Source organism: Manis pentadactyla, chromosome 7 (assembly GCF_030020395.1).
Source record: "Manis pentadactyla isolate mManPen7 chromosome 7, mManPen7.hap1, whole genome shotgun sequence".
NCBI lineage: Eukaryota > Metazoa > Chordata > Mammalia > Pholidota > Manidae > Manis > Manis pentadactyla.
Window position 1 is genome coordinate 137,923,705 of NC_080025.1, and position 21,369 is coordinate 137,945,073.

At 54.6% G+C, this 21,369-nt stretch overlaps 2 gene segments (V, D, J or C); both read left to right on the top strand.

Moving 5' to 3' along the window:
* Nucleotides 1-342: 342 nt before the first annotated feature.
* On the top strand, nt 343-6,329 carry LOC118933369 (T cell receptor beta constant 1-like). The segment is given in 5 exon segments: nt 343-436; nt 4,659-5,045; nt 5,480-5,497; nt 5,649-5,755; nt 6,085-6,329. Coding segments are annotated over 5 exon segments (582 nt in total).
* A 3,160-nt stretch (nt 6,330-9,489) lies between these two features.
* Nucleotides 9,490-14,801, top strand: LOC118932607 (T cell receptor beta constant 1-like). The segment is given in 7 exon segments: nt 9,490-9,510; nt 9,744-9,889; nt 9,990-10,162; nt 13,211-13,597; nt 14,030-14,047; nt 14,198-14,304; nt 14,573-14,801. Coding segments are annotated over 7 exon segments (873 nt in total).
* Nucleotides 14,802-21,369: the final 6,568 nt, after the last annotated feature.

Genomic DNA, 21,369 nt, shown 5'->3' on the forward strand with positions numbered 1-21,369 from the left:
TTGGAGCCTGTCCACTTGTCCAAGCCTATATCCTTTAGGTGGACCCCCAGAAAGATTGGAGAAAGGGGCACAGGGCCCTCTAGAAGGACTCTGGCCATGCTCTGTGGGCCCAAGAGTCAAAAGTCAAAAATACTGTTCTGTGCAATATGTCTGACGCACAGGAGAGGGTTCTTTACCCTGAGACCTCCAGACGCCACCAGGGCCCTCTCCCCTCTCCACGCCTCACATTTGTTTTCCTCCTTCCCCACATCACTGTGTGAACACTAAAGTCTTCTTTGGAGAAGGCACCAGGCTCACGGTTGTAGGTAAGACAAGCTGCAGGTCCTCCCAGACCTCTCACAGAGGAAAGCAGGTCTGAAGTGCCCGTTTTAGAGTGGCTATATTCTGATGTGTTACGACTATAACTTCGGCCCAGGGACCAAGCTGACCATTGTAGGTGAGGCCGGGGTCTCCAGGGTGGGTATGAAGAGGGGTTCTCTATCTGGGAAACATGGGAAGGAAGAGATGACCCAGGCCCTGGGGTCCTGGCTGAAGAGACTTCAGCTCCATGTCTGAGAAGGAGTTTGTAGGAGGGTCTCTGTAAGGGCAAAGCTACCCAACCACCTGGAGGGCCTCCGGCAGCTCAGAGCTGAGCTCAGATGTTACAGCAGAGAAGGGGCAGGCGAGGCTGCTGCCCTCTGGGATGGGACCTGGGAAAGGTGTGCTGGGAGAAAGCCGGAAGGTGGTTCATGAGCCAGAACATCGGCCTGGCTTCCCTCACTGACAGAGACTCTTGGTAGGAGCTTCGTATCTCTCCTTGCTCTGGGTTTCGTAGGAGGCCACCCTGTGTCTCCCTTCTCCCAGCTGTCCAGGGCCCTGGGCAAGCTCTGGGGGGCATGGAGAGTGTGTGTGCAGTGGGGCTGGTGGCTCTGGGAGGAAAGGGTAGAAGCCCCCAACCTCTGCCTGGATCCCAGCTGAGCTCAGCGCACAGGGGAGGTTCTGAAGTAGATCCCAGGAGGCTGTGCTTTGAAGACATCCTCTGTTTTGGGGAGGGAAGCTGGCTCACTGTTGTAGGTAAGTGGCTCTGGGCTGGAGGGCTGGGACCAACAAGGAAGGGCAGGGTCCATATGCAGCCCCACTTTGGATGCTTGGCTTAAAGTGTGTGTTTACTGGAGAGATTTGAATTCTTGGTGCAGACAGGAGGGCACAGCCTCCATCTCTGATAATTTCACACATCTCATGATAATTTCATGATAATTGTCTGTGCCAATGCTTATCTAAGAGGGGGTCACCTTATCCACCTCCTGACTCCTTGGAGGGTGTCCCAGCGTGACCATGGTAGACGGGAGAATGCCTGGCCTTACAGCTGTCTTGATCCTGCCATTTTCTTCCATTGCACAGAAGGAGATGGTCACAAAGGGGACATCACACAGGGCCAAATGGCCCTCTGGCCACAGCATTTCCAGTTGTGCAGTTGTCCCCAATGCCATATTCCAGAGCTAAATTTCTGCAGAGGAAAGGGGGAGGAAAGCTGGCGGGCAGGCTTGGGGAGGAAGGAATGGTTGGCTGCAGGCCAGTTTTCCTACCAGCCTCTAGTGCTGTGTAACTAATGAAAAACTCTTCTTTGGCAGTGGAACCAAGCTCTCTGTCTTGGGTAAGTGAGAGGCTTCCCTGGGGAAGGTGTATTGTAAGGCTGTGGCTCCGGAGGGCAGGGGCCTAGGATGCAGCAGGGAGAAGGCCCAGAGAGTGTGGTGAGTGGGGTAGGTGCCAGAGCACCTAGAAGCTCTGGGTGGAAACCAGCTTCTGGAAGGAAAGGCCCCCCACAGCAGTTCTGGGGTTTGCCACACTCATGTTGTGCTGTGGAACAACCAGGTTCAGCATTTTGGACACGGGACCCGACTCTCTGTCTTAGGTAAGGCACAGGGCTGGGGTGGCAGGGCCTTGTCCCTTGGACTGGAGTCTGTCTCTTTCCAGCCCTGGTAGCAGGAGGCTTCTCTGCAGCCTTGACCGCCCCTTCCCAGTGGGGCTTGGGTGAGTCTAGTCTTCAGTCAATGATCTGCCCCCTCATTCTTTCCCGGATCATCCTTCCTTCTTATGAACGTGGATCTGCCCCTCTTAAGCCTCACCCACTTTCCTCCCTTTCCCCATAGTCCGTGTAGGCCTTTCTCCTATTGAAATCCCTTTGGCCTAGAGCCACGCATGCAGGCAGAGAGCAGCAGCCGCACCGCTGCCAGGATGCTTGTCTCGCCCTCCAGTGGGAGGTCGGGGCGGTTTCCCCACAGCCGTCTGCAGCTGTGCTCCTATAATTCGCCCCTCCACTTCGGAGCCGGCACCAGGCTCACCGTGACAGGTACTGTGGCCTCCTCCTGCCCAGGGGGTGTCTGTTGGACCACACGATCAGTTTCTGAGAAGGGAGTGGGGTGCAAGGACAGGGTTCAGAGCCACCTGGGCCCCTGGAGCCCGATGCCCTCTCCTCCCTTCCCAGAGCCTCTGCAGCCGCCTCTGCAGGCGTTGCGGCTGCTCCTCGCAGAGGGCTGTGCTCAGTCTGCAGGCTTTGTGCGTTCTTGTCATTTCACTGTTCCCCAGAACTCCTCTTGTCGCAGCGTTTTTAGGGGTGTGTTGTTCTAATTCCCCTTTCTTATCTGAACCTGATCTCCATTTTTCTTCCAATTCTAACTGCAGCTCTGCACTGTGGGCTCTTGGTGAACAGTCCTGTCCTCTCTGTTAAAATCCTTTCCAACACCTACCTGCTGCTCAGAACCCTGTCCTCGCTTCACGTCCTCCTTCCCTGTCTCAACTGGTCTCCAAAGGTCCCATGTGTCCTCCTGACATGGTTGAGGGCTCAGGAGTCGGTGGGGACCAGGGTGGAGGCTGGGGCGGTTTGAGGAGTGTGCCTGAGGTCCAGGGGAGCTGCAGGGGGCTTCTGGGGGGCACTGTCTTGGTGGGGGTCAGGGGAGAGAGCTCTGAGTAAGCCATTACAACTGGAAACTTACCCCACTTAGCAACAGACAAGATATAAAGAGGAGAAAAGAGGCAGGGGGCCCCATTTTCTCAAACTTCTGGATCTGTGCTGGGTACAAGGGTAAGGGGGCCTCTGAGACACTGGAGCACCATTACCATACTTGGAGGGAGGTGGACAGGCAGGAGGAGCAGGGCAAGGAGGGGGTGGGGCTGGGCTGGAGATGAAGGCAAGGCCAGAGGAATAGACACATAGGTCCTGCTGGACTGGATGGCTGGAGCAGGCTGGGTCCTGCGGAAGGGGCACATGACAGGGAGCATAATGGGAACTGGAAAGTGTGAATCACTGGGATTCCAAACGCCTGGATTTGAGGGGCTGGGGAAGGGGTTCATGCAATTTGGAAAGTGAGCTTAAACTGTCTCAGGCTCTCTGAGACATACACAGCAGAGATAAAAATGCCAACCTCTTGGGGTCCTTCTACTGCAAGGGACTAACTTACAAGGAAATCTTGTGTAAAGGACTCACCTTACTATGACCTTTTCATTTCTGTTGTTTATCATCACTGTGCCATGGAGCTTGCCTCTTTCCAAATCTGTGTTTCCGTTTTTCCCATCAGAAACATTTCCCATATTTGGATAAAGTGGAAGCATCTGGGTTTGCCATATTTCTGCTCCAAAAACTCATTCCCATGGTCAAAACATGAGGGCACAGTTCATTCTGGCAAAAACAAAGGAGAGAGCTAGAAAGATGGACGTGGTTTCTTCTGTCCTTCCAGGTCTTCACATGAGGTCATGCCTTCTAGAAACTCCCTCCTGGCTGTCGGGCATGCAAAAGGGCCCAGGGCCTTACAGCATAAATCTTCTGATGCAGTGATCCCAGGCTTCGGCATTTGTTCACACACAGCAACCAAACTTGTACTGCTTTTAAAAATGCAAAGCTTGGCTGTGAACTAGGATTCCAAAGCTGGCAGACACTGGAAAGAAGAAAGGGTTCAACCCATGGGCAGTGTCTCTTTAGGGGTTACAGCCATCCTGGGCAAGCTGCCACATACCCAGTGGGCTCCAGGACGGCCAGAGGCTGCTTGGCTCCTTGAAGCAGATCACACACGTTTTTTTCTTTTTTTAAGTGAGAGGGTAAAGTAGATGGAAGAAAATATAGCCAGGTACAATAGGAAAGTGTCTCTTCTAGGCAAGAAAGGCTACTTCTTATATGTCCAAATAGGCAAACACATATATCTTGCACTAAAAGGAAAAGGATAATTAGAAAAAGTCAGTTTAGTTCCTAGGACCATGATGCTAAAGAGGATCTTCTGCCTAAAAATCCAGGTTCGTTCAACTCTGCTGTCATTTCTGTTAGGTCTAAAACATTTGAAAGCTGTGCACCGAAAAGGGCTTTGAAAGAGGAAGAAAAAACGTTTTGGAGAGGTATTCAAACAAGGCCCTAAATATGAGGCTTTGCAAAGAAATTCAGGACGTAATGCTAGGGCAGTGACATGGAGGTGGTCAGCGGTGGGTATCCAGGGGTCACTGAGAGAAGCATCAGAGCCGAGGGACAATGAACAGAGAATGGGACGTGATTCCCAAACACACAGAACTCCCACACAGTTTTGCTTTATGACAGCCTCCTTCCCAGCTCATGCCCTTTCACACACACACTCACAGCCCCTCCGAACCCCGACGGCTCTCAGCCCACCCTGGTCCCCACCCCTCTTCCCTTCCAGACGACCTGAGCAAGGTGACCTCCCCCAAGGTCACCGTGTTTGAACCCTCCGAAGCAGAGATCTCCCGCACCCAGAAGGCCACCCTCGTGTGCCTGGCCACAGGCTTCTACCCCGACCACGTGGAGCTGAGCTGGTGGGTGAACGGGAAGGAGGTGGAGAGCGGGGTCAGCACGGACCCTCAGCCCTACAGGGAGCAGCCCGACCAGAGCGACTCCAGCTACTGCCTGAGCAGCCGGCTGCGGGTCTCCGCCGCCTTCTGGCGCAGCCCCCGCAACCACTTCCGCTGCCAAGTCCAGTTCTACGGGCTCGCGGAGGGGGACCCGTGGCCGGAGGGCCGGGCCAGGCCCGTCACCCAGAACATCAGCGCCGCCGCCTGGGGCAGAGCAGGTGAGCGGGGCCGGGAGGCTTGCGCAAGGAGCCGTGGGGGCAGAGAAAGGGGGTCCGGGCAGGAGACCCCCGGCACAGACACGGAAACGGGGGACAGCGTGGGGACGCCGCAGCCGCCCTGACGGTGAGCGGGGCCCCCCGCGCCCTCCTCCCCGACCTGCGGCCCAACAGAGCCAGCAGCTAGGGCCCCTTCCCGCCGGCCTGGCCGGCTCAGCGTCTGGGTGCCACGCCCCCCTCCCCTTCAGTGCCACCGAGTACCGCGGAGTCCAGGGATGACGTGGCTTCTTTGGCACAACAGGAGAGAGACGGTGCTGGGACTCTGGTGGGGGGCTGGTCTGAGCCTGGGAGTCTGAGCTAACACGAGGCTGCTTAGCTTTTTTAATCCTCTGTGGAAGATGGAGTCTCACCCGGTTTTCTCCCCCTCTCTCCGGCAGACTGTGGCTTCAGCTCAGGTGAGTGGCCCCTCCTTTCCCTCTCCGTGTCCCACGGCCTTTGCTCTGGAACCAGCAAATGAAGAGCCCATGGACGCTGGGAGGTGGGGGGGGGGGGGACCAGAGATACCTGCTCCCCAGGAGCCCACCTGCTCTCCCTTCCCGCCAACAGCGTCCTATCAGCAGGGCATCCTGTCTGCCACCCTCCTCTACGAGATCCTGCTGGGCAAGGCCACCCTGTACGCTGTGCTGGTCAGCGCCCTGGTGCTGATGGCCATGGTGAGGAGCAGGGCGGGACGGGACAGGCAGGTTGGGGGTGACCCCAGAAACACAGCAACTGAGAGCAGGAGTATAGGGACCCTTCCAGGACCAGAGGTGGGCAATAAAGGAAGAGGGAGGTTTACCCACCTGCCCCAGCAAACACCTTGTCACTCTGGGACTGCAGTGGAAGAGCCATGGAGGAGAAGCCAAGGAGCAAACAGGGTCTCTTAAAACCCAATGGGCTATCTGGGGAGCCCTACTATTTGTCCTGGCAGAGGACCATCCTCCTTTCTGTTGATCCCTACCACCCCTGGCTCCTGGTAATCCCCAGACCTTCTCTTCTCCAGGTCAAGAGAAAGGATTCCTAATGCCAGCGCAGAGGTGAAGCCAGGAGCTTCCAGACGGCTGTTTTCCCAGGATGGATTCTAGCCGGTGCTTCAGAAGAGCTGTTCTCACCTCTTATCTCAACAGCTACCTGCTACGTGCATGCATGCCTGGATGCTCATGTCCCAAATCTCCCTAGCCCAGGGGGTACCCTAGCATGACCACATTGACTGAACAAATAAAAATGTCTTGTTCTGGCTTGACTCTGCCTCGTGAGTGTGTAGATGTCTCTTCTGCCCATCTCTGGCCTCCCACGTGACTCCAGTCAGAATAAAACAAAAGGTATTCAAGGAAAGTGTGATCTCTTCAGGAACGAAGGGCAAGGGGCCCAGCCTGTCCCTGGCAGTGCTCCTTATTGTCATGGAGAACTTCAGTAAATGTCAAATGTAGTAATGAGAGTGAAGAGGCTTAATCTGGAACAGCCTAGAAAAACAGTGCTACCGATAGGAATATTCTGTCCCACCTGGACAAAGGTGCTCAGAGAAAGAGCTGACCTATACAGGTATGTCCTCCCACCCAGTGATCATGTCTCCATAGCTGACAAAGCTTGGTCTCATATAAATCACCCACATTCCTTTCGGCTATCTCACTGAGTACACTACTGGTCCTTATTTGTCACCAAGTAGGTTTCCCAGCTGAGAAAGAATGCACTGACTTGGAAACTGATTCTCAGTGGCAGATGTTTCTTCCAGTTTAAGTTACAAATGTGCTTACAGATTTCTCTCTAGTGAATTAAATGGGAGTGAAAATGTCCCCTGATCACTCCTGGAAGGATAGAAAATAAAGGTATCTAAAACAAAGAAGCAGCCTTACTGCTATTTCTAGAAATCCTTCATGGGCTCTTTCTTGTCTCACTGGTGGTCCAGAGTCCTTAGGGTGGTATACATGTCCTGGCAACTGTCCTCTACCTCCTTATCCCACACATACTTCACTCCTCTCCCCCAGGTTCCCCTGAGCCACTCATCTTCAGGCCATTTTGTGCCCCTCTACCTGGAAAGGCATAGTACTCTGACTCCTGCTTACCCTAAAAGATACAGCTCCAATATCTTCCCCTGAAGGATCCTGTTCAGAAGCTTCCTTGCCCCTTCCTCCCTTGAGGTTGGCTTAATTGCACTCTATATTTTGCAATCATAGTGCCCTGTGCACACCTCCTTCATGACACTTACCACAACTTGATGGAAGCTACCTTTTCACTTGTCTGACACCCCCCTTTGACTGTCTGTCAGCATATTGACAAGGATGGGTTTTGTTAGAGTATCTTGTATTTGGCATAGAACCTTGGTTCAGTGTTAGTACACAATAAATCAGCTCTGAATAAATGAATGAATGAATGAACCCCAAGTGAGCCAGCTCAGGAGCAGGTATCACCATAAGGCCTGCCTGAGACAGCCATCTACACTTCCACTTAGAAGACTGCAGACCACAGCCTTCTCTCTCTATTGCAACACAGGGATGCATTCATGTGTGTGCACACACATATACAACATGGATAGACACATACATGTGTGTATATGTATTTACATACATGCATGTGTGTACTCACCCACTCATTAAGCACACACCATTGCAATATTTTGCTATTAACCTTCCAGAAAATACAGATATCCAAGTCATAGCCCTCAAAAAGCTTGCTTCTTCATGAGGGGGATAATTCATGAATAGAAACAGTTGAAATACAAGGGGATGCTTTGAAATCAGAGGCGTGAACAGGAGCCCAAAGGACAGGGTCGACAGGGTCGGGTACTTCTGGGTACTTCCATTTAGCTGGGTGCAGGGTCAGAGGTGAGAGTAAGAAAACATAAGGCTGAAAAGGCAAGTTGGTGCCCCCCTGGCCCCACTCTGAGGATGGACTTGTATTCTTGCAACCAGCATGGGGTCTGGCACATAGTAGATGTTCATTAAACATCTGTGGAATAAAAGAAGGATAAGGAGCTTGGACTTTGTTCAGGACGCAGTGGGGAATAACAGAGGTTTCTGAGCAGTTTGTCCTGGTACCATACGCTGCCATCACCTGCTCTATAATCACACCTCTCGCTCCTCCCACCCTTCCTCCCTATAAATGCCTGGCTATGCAGGTGGGTGCAGTGAGTCCCAGAAGGGAGACCTCATGACACAGAAGAGTGGTTTATGTTCCAGGGAAGAGACTCTCTGCTCCTCCCCGCACCCCACCCCACAGCACCAGGACCTTCCCCAAGCCCCTCCCCATTTTACATGTGCTCTGAGTTTGTCTCTTCCCAGCCCCACGCAATCAGACCAGGCTCCGCCACCTGCGCTTCCTGCCCTTGCCCGCTGGTTGGGGGAAGGGGCCAGAGGGAAGGAAACGTTTTTGTACCCCTGTGTAATATTGTGGGAGCTGGGGGGGGTCACAATGATTCAGGTAGAGGAGGTGCCTTTACAAAAAGCCCTGCCTTAGAAAATGTCCCTGCCAAGCCCAGGGAACACAGCTCCCAGATGGGACAGCAGCTGGGGGAGGTCTCTGGAGCTGGTCCCTGCTGTGGTCCGGCAGGGGCCTGGACGCCACGAACACTTCTGCATCTCCCTGCTCCAGACTCAGCTTCCAGGAGCATGGAGGGCCAAGTCGTCAAGAGTGGGATTATCATGCAGAACTTTTCATAAAATTTGCCCTTGGACAAAGCACTTACATGTGGGTTCTTTATTAAGGACTTACAACAACCCTGTGGGAAAGGTATTACCCCGTTTTTCAGGTGAAGAAACTAAGGCCAGAGAGGTTACAGGTCATGTAAGTAGTAAGAAGCAGGGTCTAGCCTGGGCCCCTTCCCACCCCAAGCCCAGCCAGCACAACTTCCCCTTCAGATTTCACATTCACTGCACTGTCCCCAAGCCAAGGTGGTTCTCCTCTGCAAACTGGAGTGACCTCATGCAGTGTCCAGATTGCTGTGCCCAGCTAGTTCTGGAGGTGGGGAGACAGAAGCCCAGGAAGAAGGGTGCACCCTCAGCCTGTGCCCAGAGGGGTGGAATTCGCTGCAACCCCCTTACCACTGTGCTCCTACAGTGAACAGCACTTCGGGTCAGGGACCCGGCTCACAGTGCTAGGTAAGAAGGGAGGAAGGGTCGGCTGCCCGGCCAGCAAGCCCCCCTGAACCCTCTAGGCGTGGGTGCTGGACCCTCCTGGGGTCCCAGCCACGGAAGGTGGAGTTTGCGCCTGGGACCCCAGGGCTGTGCAAACACCGGGCAGCTGTACTTTGGGGATGGTTCAAAGCTGACCGTCCTGGGTAAGGAGGACAGGGGCCTGGAGAGCTCCTTGGGGTTGGGATGGGGAGAGGTGGGCTGCGCCCCCCTCCGTTTGGGGCTGGGCTCGGGGCCGGCGGGCTCTGGCCGGGACTCCCGGTTCCAGGGGCTGGTGAGCGATGGAGCGCTTGGGGCTGGGGGTGGGGGGCGGCCAGGGCCGGGCCAGGGCAGCAGGCGACGGCAATGCCGGGTTTTTGTCCTGGGGCTCAGGGATGTGAGCACAGACACTCAGTTTCGGCCGAGCCATCCGGCTGACCGTGCTGGGTAAGAGCGGCGGCCCGGGGCGCCGGGGCGGGAGTGGGGCTCTCCGGACGCCAGCGAGTGGCCAGGTTAGTTTTTGTGTTGCAACCGGGCGCTGTGCCAAAATACTCAGTACTTCGGCCCGGGCACCCGGCTGTCGGTGCTAGGTGAGCGCGGGCCCGGGGACGCGGGGACGGACGCGGGTTTTTGCGCGGGGCTTGGGGACCGTGGCCTCGGACACGCAGCACTTCGGGCCCGGCACGCGCCTCCTGGTGCTCGGTGAGCGGGCGCGGCGGGTGCGGGCGGGGAGCCCCATGGCCTTCCTTGCCAGCCTCCGCCCTGACCTCCGGGCCAGGCAGCCGGCTGGCCGTCGTGCGTAAGGGCAGCGGGTGGGCTCGGTGTCATGCCGGTCCCCGCCCCCCTCCCAGGCGCTGGAGCCCGGCCGGGACGCAGGGAGGAGGCAGCTGGGGTGCCGGGGGTTTGCGCGCGGGGCCGGGCCGCCGTGCTCCTATGAGCTGCATTTCGGCCCCGGCACCAGGCTCACGGTCACAGGTGAGGTCCCTTCTCTCTCCCGGCCCCGGCCCTCGGTCCCCGGAGGTGCGTGGCGGCAGCTGGGGCGCGCGGCGCGTTGTCCGTCAGCGGGGGCAGCTCTGCAAGTGAGGTGAGGGCATGGGCGCTCACTTCTGGGGAGCAGGGCAGAGGGCGAGGCGGCTCCGGGGCTCCCCCGCTGCTTTATTTTTCCTGAGGTATTAGGGACAGAGTGAGTGACCGAGGAGATGATTTATTAGCAGGACTCTGAGAGCTGCCAAATTGGAGAAAAATGCAGAAGGGAAAACCTGGGCTGGGGGGATGGGTAGGAGGGGGTGTAACTACTGTACCGGGGGGAGGCAGTGGTAGCTGCAAGGGCAGGACAAAGCGGGAAGGAGCCCAGGATGGCAGGCACCCAGCTGAGTGGGCTCCTGGGAGCTGCAGGTGGAGGGTGCAGTGAACAGCGTAGGAAAGAAGCAGAAGCCCCAAGAGACAGGCGATGAACATGAGTCTGTACGTAACAAGAGTCAAATCAAACCGCGGTTTATTGATTTAATGCTTAGAACCCTGGATTAAAAATGTAAGATTTTAAGATTTTAAGATTTTAAACCCTGCCTGTCCTTGCTAAGCCTCACAGCCTGAGGGCCAGGGGTGTGCGTGCAGCACCCACTCCTGCCCATGGGCTTGGGTGGGTGCCCTCAGCGCTGGGGTGCGCCAGCCCCCATATCTGCCCCCTCCCCCAGCCTGAAGTCTCCCTCCTTACTCGAAGTGTTCTCACTTAACCTGCCCAGATGGTGCAGGAAGTTCACGAAAACATAGTACAAAGCAAATATTTTGCTGGGGAGGGGAGGAACATTCCCAGGGGATCCTAGGCTCTTAGATCTGGAAAGGGACCTTACATGCCACCTGGGGATGAGAACCTTGAGGACATAGAGGGGAAGAAACTTACAGTACTGCTACAGTAACCTGGGTTATTTGACGACAACAAGCACAGTTTGTAGTTAGACTGTCATTAAGCAGGAGCCAATGGACCGCAGGCTAAAATGTGCCCAGAGGAAATGCTACATTCCTGTGATCAGCCAGGGTGGAGAAAGACCAAATAAACCCAGGTCCCAACTCCCGGCTTTGGGTAAATTAATCTGTGTGAACCTTGGTTCCTTCTACCATATGTTATCGACAAAACCCACCATGTAATATTGCTGTGAGGATTATAGAGAAGCTACAGGTAGAGTGTCCAGCAAATGGTGGACTGTTGTAATTCTGTGCTTCCCTTCCCCACCCTTCCCCTAGATGGTCACTGGGGAGGGAGGGAAGAGGGTGAGGCCAGTGCCAAAGGAGGGACAGGATTTGGCATGTGGATAATGGAGTGGACAGCTGGGTGCTATGAGAGATGGATGGGGAATAAGAAAAACTTAGGATAAACTTCACAGTTCTGCCTGAGGCCAGTCTAACCTTCAAGCAGAGCATATACAAACAGAATCTCCCTAATACACACCCTTACTTGGCACAGGAAGCCCACCATGCCTACATGGAGGGGTAACTGGCCTGCCCTCCCCACAGAGCTAAGCACAATGCCTTTCTCAGCTCAGACAGATAGTGAAGGTTCTGGTTCTGTCTGTCCCGCCCGGCATCCAGCAGCGTCGCGGGCAGTATGGCACCGAGGAACTCTTGCAGACCTTATGACTGTCCTGTTGCAGGCCTGGCCAGCCAGGACAGAGCAGCGATCAGCCAGGTAGGAGCTGCAGAGAGGGGAGCTGAATGGTAGGAGGCATTTCATTTTCAAAAGGAAAATGCGAGGTTCTTGTTAAAAAATTTAGAATTTCCAAATGGTGACGGCACCATTAAACCAAGAGTGGGCCCTGCTAAGCAGAGGGTCCTGTGCACAGTGACACACCCATGAAGCTGGCCTTGGGAGTTCGGTCTCGGCCACAGAAATGTGAAGTGTCAGAAGAACAATTTCTCCGTCTTCCAGGCTAAAGCAGATTCTCATAAGAAAGAGATTTCTTCATTTTCACACAATTGCTCAGAAACAAACAAACAAACTCAATGGGAAGCAAAGAGCAGGATAAACTGAATGGAGGATGAGCCCAAAGGAAACGAGGCAGCTGAGGGAGAAGGCTGCGGGTACACGAGTGGGAGGACCTTCACCGGAGGCCCTGGGACTCTGCAGAGGCTCAGGTGGAGACAGCTGGTAGCAAGAAGATGCTGCAATGATCTCAGATGCTTATTAGGAAGTTGGCTGGTAGGTGAAAGTGTAACATTTGCAAGCAAAGGAGCAAAGAAGGTTGAACTGAAATGAGGGGAGATTGCTATCTGTCTGAGCTGATGAAACTCAGGGGCACCTGGAGGGAGAGGAATGGCTAGAATGACCTCACAAGCCACCGACCTCACATTCTCGTGAGCGCACAAAAATAGGCCACCTCAGCATGGCCGTCTGAGGAATAACCCCGGACCCAACATGACACGCTTGATCCCAGTTCCCTTCTTCTCCTCAGCCCCTTAGGTTCAGATAGAAATAACCCGGCCGAGGACGGGGGCTTTCTGAACCCTTACGTCGTTGAGTCTCTGTAGCCATTGTGGAAAGCCAGTGCTGTGATTCCCCTTCACAAGGGGATGCAGAGAAATTAAGAGGCTGTCTAAAAGTCACACCAATGGACAAAGTCAGTTCTAAGATTTAGATTCTGTCATTTGGATTCCAATCCAGTGGTCCATTTAAGTAACTACCCCATAGTATAGTAAGAAGTAGACAGGTAAGCTTTTATTAATGGAGAAGAAATTAAATTATGTCAATGAAGGGATGTTGCTCAGAATGTTAGCCAGTGCCATCGATAATGCACCTTAGGGGGCTGGAGAGACAGTAGACAGCGCCTGTCCGTAGGGAGACTACAAAGGACAAGTAAGGCCCAAGGAGAACAAGCCCAGAATACGGGATGGTGAGCCCCAAACAGCAGGACCTTCTACCACCTAATTCTGTTTATGGAATCCCCTCCCCTAGACACACACGCACTCACAGCCCCTCCGAACCCCGACGGCTCTCAGCCCACCCTGGTCCCCACCCCTCTTCCCTTCCAGACGACCTGAGCAAGGTGACCCCCCCCAAGGTCACCGTGTTCGAACCCTCCGAAGCAGAGATCTCCCGCACCCAGAAGGCCACCCTCGTGTGCCTGGCCACAGGCTTCTACCCCGACCACGTGGAGCTGAGCTGGTGGGTGAACGGGAAGGAGGTGGAGAGCGGGGTCAGCACGGACCCTCAGCCCTACAGGGAGCAGCCCGACCAGAGCGACTCCAGCTACTGCCTGAGCAGCCGGCTGCGGGTCTCCGCCGCCTTCTGGCGCAGCCCCCGCAACCACTTCCGCTGCCAAGTCCAGTTCTACGGGCTCGCGGAGGGGGACCCGTGGCCGGAAGGCCGGGCCAGGCCCGTCACCCAGAACATCAGCGCCGCCGCCTGGGGCAGAGCAGGTGAGCGGGGCCGGGAGGCTTGCGCAAGGAGCCGTGGGGGCAGAGAAAGGGGGTCCGGGCAGGAGACCCCCGGCACAGACACGGAAACGGGGGACAGCGTGGGGACGCCGCAGCCGCCCTGACGGTGAGCGGGGCCCCCCGCGCCCTCCTCCCCGACCTGCGGCCCAACAGAGCCAGCAGCTAGGGCCCCTTCCCGCCGGCCTGGCCGGCTCAGCGTCTGGGTGCCACGCCCCCCTCCCCTTCAGTGCCACCGAGTACCGCGGAGTCCAGGGATGACGTGGCTTCTTTGGCACAACAGGAGAGAGACGGTGCTGGGACTCTGGTGGGGGGCTGGTCTGAGCCTGGGAGTCTGAGCTAACACGAGGCTGCTTAGCTTTTAATCCTCTGTGGAAGATGGAGTCTCACCCGGTTTTCTCCCCCTCTCTCCGGCAGACTGTGGCTTCAGCTCAGGTGAGTGGCCCCTCCTTTCCCTCTCCGTGTCCCACGGCCTTTGCTCTGGAACCAGCAAATGAAGAGCCCATGGACGCTGGGAGGTGGGGGGGGGGGGACCAGAGACACCTGCTCCCCAGGAGCCCACCTGCTCTCCCTTCCCGCCAACAGCGTCCTATCAGCAGGGCATCCTGTCTGCCACCCTCCTCTACGAGATCCTGCTGGGCAAGGCCACCCTGTACGCTGTGCTGGTCAGCGCCCTGGTGCTGATGGCCATGGTGAGGAGCAGGGCGGGACGGGACAGGCAGGTTGGGGAGAGAGGGTAGAGCCTCTCACAGGATCAGAAGGGATCTCCAAGCGTCACTCAGCCCTGAGAACCGCCCACCTCAAGCACATTATAAGGGGAGAAAGCACAGGGTGCAGCACCGGAGGACAAGGAGAATCCACCCGCCCTAACCCCAATCGGGCCTCAGGGTCAGGCCCCTGTGACTCCCTCCTGCTGGTCCCGGCCCCTGGGATGCTGACAGTGTCCTCCTCTCTTCTCAGGTCAAGAGAAAGGATTCCTGACACCAGCTCCAAGAATGCATCCTGAGTCATTCCCAATCCTCAGCCTGGATTTTTCTTCACATGCTTCCACTCTGTGTTCGTAACAAGTTATTCTCTCTCCCTCTCCATTCTCCTTCCTACATGGGTATATGTCCCTTCTCTCTGCTTCCCTTGAGCTCATCGACCCTGAATCTGAAATAGACTAAATCAATAAACATGTCATGCTGGGCCTGGTTGTGTCTCAGTATCTGTGGAGTTCTGCCCTTCCAAGGTTGAAGGAAAGGCCCAGCCCTCAGGCACACAGAGTGACCGACCTCCTGTCTGACCACAGCTGCTACCCCATGTTCATCCCAGTGGAGGACACCCCCTGGGTCCATACGCAGGCCCCACCTCTGGGCCCTAGAACACCTGCGTGCGGATGAGCAGGGGAGAGCCCTTCCCCCACCACCGCAGGGGCAGAGCCCGGGGCAGGCCTCTGGGCTGGAAGGCCTCTCATTCTGAACTTCAGAGTCAAGTTTCATTTACTGGGCATTTAGGTTTTATCTGTATCTGTTCTGAACACCTCCATCTTATCTCATTTAGGGATTTTGGCATGAGATTAGTTCCACTCTGCTGGTCTAGGTCCTAAAGCCACAGAGGAGAAACTACAGGCATGGGAAGCCTGGAGATTTCACAGAGGCGGGGCACATGGGGTTGGGCCCTGGGAGTGGAATGGAGAGGGCAGCGGTCTACACCCAAGTAGCCCTTCTAACAGGCTCTTTCACTTGAGGGGAGGAGAGCAGGCCACCCCACAGGCACCAGGGCAGAGACAGTTCTCCCAGGTAAACATGCTGCACAGCAAATGGTGCCAAGGGGGGAGCGATGCCATTGGGGGAAGGAAGGCCCAGACAGTGAGAGAGGCTGTGGGTAAGATAGCCGAGGCAGAAGGTCAGAGGTGAGGGCAAAGTCTGAGAGCTGATGGACAGTGAAGATGGAGTCCCATATGGAGGGCCTTCTTAGCTCCAGACCTGGGGCTGGGCACTGGCACACCACGGTCCCAGTTAATTCCTCAGTGACCCCAGAAGCAGATGTGGCTCCTCCACTGTATTGGTGAAGAAGCCACAGTTCTTATATCAAATGGCTGGTAAGCTGTGGAACTGTGGCACGTTCATCTGAGGATGAAAACTCAGGAAGCCTTTCCGAGTGGTGACCGGGAGGGTGTGATCATCACGGGGCATCACGGGGCATCACTGGAGCAGCTGCCCCCAAACCCCAGCGCAGGACCCACAGCGCAGACCCAACAGCCCTGGTTCCTGAGTGTAGTTGTTTCCTGGCACTGCTGTGATAAAGAACCACAAATCTGACAGGTTTAAAACAATAGAAATTTATTCTCTCACAATTTCAGAGACCAGAAGTCCTAAAATAAAGATGTGGGCAGGGTCACAATCCCTCAAAGGCCCCGGGGACAGTCTGTCTTGCTTCATCCTACGTCTGGTGGCCCTGGCACTCCTCTGCCTGTAGAAGCGCCCCTCCAGCCTCGTGCCTACTTCACGTGACCTTCCTCTGGTGTCTCCATGTCTAAATTTCCCTCTCCTTTTTCTTATCACGACATGAGTCATTGATTTAGGACACATCCTGAACTCAGAAGGTTTTTCATCCTGAGATCCTTGACATTTACATCTGCAGAGATCTTACTGACAAATGAGGTTACATTCTGACGTTCTGGGCGGACATGAATTTTGGGGGGACATTCTCATAGTGCTCACTCCCTGAGTCTCCAGGAACTGGAGATGAGGGGTTCTCTGGACCCAGCTCACCCAGGCCAGAAAAGGATACCACGCAGGGCAGAGGCAGCCTGGGAAACTTATCACCTGCCTGCAACTTCCCAGCAGTGGTAGTTATCTCTAGATTTCTCAACTGCAGTACAGTTTTTTATTTGTTATTACTTGTTTTTATAATGGATACAAAAGTCTCCAAACCAAGGAGACAGGGTTCAGGCCTTAGACCAGCACCCACAGAAGCAGGGCCTCCCGCTCTGTGAATGTGTGTGCGGTGATTCCACAAGGTGGGCCGCTGACAGACGAGGTGATGCCTCAGAGAGAACGGGTTGTAGGGCCGCAGGGACAGGCATGGAGGACAGACCGTGCATGTAAACTGTGAGCAGGGGCTGAGGAGGAGCACAGCAAAGATCAAAGTGAGGTGGGAAGAGGAGAGCCCCTCAGGGGAGGGAAGTGGGGTCTGTGGGCTTGGGGTTGTCACCCTGGGGACCCTGACAGCAGGGGCACCTGCAGGTGGGGGGACATGGAAGGCGTTTCTGTCAGCACCGGGGATGGGAGGGTGGAGGATACGGGGCGAGGGTGTTGCCAAGGTGATGGACAAAGGGCAGTCCTGTGGAGGGCAGACAGGTCAGTGCCCTTCCCCCACTAGCTCCGGGGACATGGTAGAGATGGAGGAAGTCATCCGCAGCATCTGGTCCCCACCCACCACCCCACGTGACCTGGGGAAGGCCCCTCCTCCAAAGTCTACGCAGCCGTTTCCTTGACCCTCTTAGAAGAGGCTCTGGGTAGTTAGTATCTTCGGCCTCTGCCTCTGCCACTGAGTCTAAGCAGATCCTCTGGACCAGTCCCAGGCGTCCCACCCATTCTTCCTCAGGTGAAACTGAGCAAAGATGGGTTAGATGCTGGGCAAGCACACGGTTTATTGTACAAATGGGGATAGTATTGAGGGGGCAGGGCGGTGGCAGGGGCCAGAGGAGTGAGCCGGGGTCACCCTGCAAACCAGGCCATAAGGCACTCAGTTCAAGGGGCTCTGGGTCCAGGGTTATTTTGGGAAGGGGATCCCTAAGGCAATTCTTCACTGGCCTGGGTCTGGCTACCCACTCCCATCTCAAGCCTCATCTCAGCCTCATCCCATTGAGGAAATCCGGGGGCAGAATGTAGTCAAGCTGCAAACTCCACAGGTGAGGCTGGAGCAGGGGCAAAGCATGCATCTTGATTGAGGAGACTTAGAGCCAAGCATCTCGGGAGGGATGCTCAGGGTGCCCAAGCTCTCACCATCCGACGGGGCACAGTGGACTCCCCATGGATGATGCTCCAGGAGAGGGACCTCAACCCTTCAGCCATCAGAGATTCATTCAGAAATCAGGAGGGAAAGTGAGCCTCCAACTGTCAGGCGATTCTGGGGATGTCCTGGTGGAGGACTGGGATTCCTGTGGGGAAGGGCAGCTCAGGTCGCTGTCACTTGCCAGGAAGAATTCTCCATCAGCACCAGTACCCACAAGGGCCTGCAACCCTGCCTGCTGCATGGCGCATGACCAGGCTCTGTGAGGCTGAGCAGTGGGGCCAGGCCGGGGGTGCTGGGACCACCCAAGAAAGACTTTCTCTCTTAAGGAAGTGCTTAGGAAACAGTGAGAGAGAGAAGAAAAAAAAAAGGTGATAGAACAAGAGAGGCTGGGGAAAGAGCAATGGTTTCTGATAGACACTGATACCCCCATTTCCTGCCCTCAGTCATTTCCCTCTTTTTCTTCTTCCGTAGTGACCCAGGGAGGGGCAGCCTGGCTGATCTCAGCCCCAAACAGCCTGTGTGACACACAGGCTCAAATGTCCCACACAGGAGAAGCTTCATGAGGTCATTCTGCTTAGGGATGGCAGATCGGTGCCCCAGATCTCTCTGGAAGCTATTTGTATACAACAGAAACATGCTCATAACCAGACATATTTTCATTGAGAGGTGTTAGGAGATGCTGATGGAGATCAAGAATGGTCAACATCCCCAGGTCGGCTCTTAGTATTATAACAGACCTCTGGGTGAATCTGTCTTCTGCTCACCCACTGACATCTTCAGAAACTTTCAGTATTAAGTTCACTTTTACCATATCAGTGGAAATGGCCCTATGCCCATATAAGAAGATTCAGTATAGAAGGCCAGCAAGCTGGGCAACAATTCTACACAGTTCATTCCCATTATTTGTGGCAGAGTCCCTTAGTTCTCAGAAAGGTGATTTCTGGGCCTTGACACCCTATAAATGTGAGATGTCATCCCCTCATCTGGGCCCCGGTACTAAGCATTCCATATCTCAGGCTAGGTTGGATATCCCCCCATCCCACCCTGAAGATTCTCTTCCCTAGAGCTGTGTTTGTGGATCTGAGGTTCCTGGGCTCTTTAACACACCATACCTCTCTGCCTCTCCCTGGGATTCACCATGACAATGCCTGGCTGAGCCCCAGGCCATTGCCCTCCCTCAGAGGACATGTTCTCTGCCCCCCATACCTCTATGGTCACGGTGCATGCCCTTCTCCACCAGTGCCTTTAACTCTGTTGTGCTTGGACTACTAAAAGGGTTCCTGGGAAGACTGGGTCCCAGAGATGAGTAAATGGATCTGTAGGTCAGCAAAAGGACCTGAAAACTAGCCCCCAGCTCTGACTATTTCCACAGACATTTTATCAGCCTGCTCTCACTCATCTCAGCTGCCCTCCGTGAGTTTAAGGGATGGACTTGACAGGAAGACTGCCTGCAGGGATTCCCATGGACCCAGCCCCACTGTTGCATCTGGACCAGACTTGCTGATGTAAGGAAATGGGTTTTAAAATAGTAACTTGATGCTGACCCTGGCTATGACCTCTCCTGCCCAAATTCTAGGCCACTCCCGAAATTACAACTCAGTCCTCTGCACCCTCATTCCCATAGTGGGGCTTGATCTTGACTGGATCTTGGACTCATTGACACTCTGGACGGTAAAGAAACATAAAATGCAGAGTGCTGAGTCCCCTACAGTTGGGCCTGGCCTCCCAATCTGCCTGGGTGGGCCATTTCACCACTGGACATCTTGATGAAGAATTTTGTGCTGTTTAAGTATCCATAAATCTCACTGTACCACCCCTCACTGGTCATAATGATATGTTCCCTTACCCTTTGAGATCCAGAAGCTGCTAAAACACAGAGAATAAGTTCCATGAGGGGTTTATATAAGACAACTGGCATGTTCACCTCCTAGCTGAGAGTCCACAGATCTATGAGAGAAAGAAGAGACAGAACCTTTAAAACTGGAGTATGCAGACTGGAGAAAGCATGAAGTAGATAGATGACATTATGCTAACTAAGAATATGGACTTTTAAAGAGCCCTGGGTTCAACCTTAGATCTGCCACTTCTTAGCTATGTGACCACTACTGAGACTCAGCTTTCTCTCTTATAAAATGGGCTCAGTCACAAACCTGACTTCATAAGGTGGATTCATCTTATTAATTCACACAAGTTGCAAAGCTGTTATCGTGGCATCAATAAATAGCTGCAAGTATATTAACCGTTATTAGCCTAGAGTTTTTCTCAGGCCAATAGTTCCCAGTTTTCCCCACTTTTTTCTCATATGACACAGTTTTGAGCATGTCCTACCCCCCACAGCCCTGCCACTCTCTTCTGAAAACATTTGCTGTTGTTTTTACCCGCCCACTTTTCTAAGAGTGTGGTGTTCAGAATAGGACACAGCACCAGGTGGATTGTGACCTACATACAGTGAAGAGGGAAAATTACTTCCTTAGTCTCAAAATCCTTCATGGTTCTATTAGGGCAACTTTTCAACATCTTGCACCCCCATCACCCCACTACCCACTGAGCTCTCTTCTGACTAAAATCCTGGGTTTTTCTCACAGTCCTGCTGGAAACCACATAATCCCCTTCTTGTGTTCAGATTGCTGCTTTTCTCTCTTTTTTGGTGGGTGGGGGAGGGAAGCAAGGGAAAGGAGTGCTTGTTTAATTCTATCTTATTTCTTCAGCTCATCTCTGCAACCTGTCTAGTTTCTAGAATTCTGAGTTTCACCATATTTACGCCTTCATCCTCACGCCACCTCAGATAATGATCACTGCACCTTATTCTTACTCAAGTGGTGTTTGTAAAATTCATAGCAAGAGCACATCTCAGTAAAGAGCCCATGTTCCCCTAAGCTGTGTCTGAGATTCAGAAGCTGCTACAACACAGGGTCCTCCTCTGTCCACAGCTGCATGGCACTGGACCCCTCATTTTCTTCTCAGGGGTCTATAGCCCTCTTTGTGAAGTGAGGATACTGGGTAGTGAGCTCTAAAGAACCTTCAAAATGCTGTTCATATTCAGTGATTCTAAGTCTGTAGGCCCCAAACCACCCTGAGGAAGATGATGCAGGGAATCTAAGCTCTTTCCAGACTCAAGCTGGTCGCATCCACGACACAGCCTCAGAGGCTGTCTGTGCTGGTAGCGGCACAGTGCTGAGCCCAGCGCCCTGCAGCCAACAAGGGCCATGGAAGCCCTGAGCCCGGCTCCCCGGCCTCCTCCAGGGTCGGGACTGAGGGGCACATGGTGTTTACAGGACAGAGGCCCTGAAGCAAGGCCGGGCAGTAAAGAGATGCGGGTCGGGGTCTTTCAGGAGCCAAGTGTGGAAGGACTGGGGTGTCTGAGGCCCGTGCGGGTGCTGGGCTGTTTATCTTGTTTATCTCTGGGTAACATCATCCCATCGCCCAAGTGCCACCACAGGGCCTCACAACAGGATGTGGCTTGACATTTACCAGGTCCTGCATCTGGGCTCCCTTGAAAGTCCCTCCCCCCCACCTTCTGCTCACCCGGGTCACCACATCCTGCCGCACCCCTCCTGTCCCCTTTCCACCTGGGCCCCCCGCGAGCACCCAGGCTGTGGAAACAGAACCACAAAGGGAGTGAGAGGCTCTCTGGAGGGGGACCTAGGCGCCTCAGCAACCCATGCAGACCATCCCACCCCCAGCGTCACTTCTCCACCTGCTGGAGGTGATGCTGCAGATCAGAGGCTGCGGCAGGCACCTCGGAGAGAGGGGAG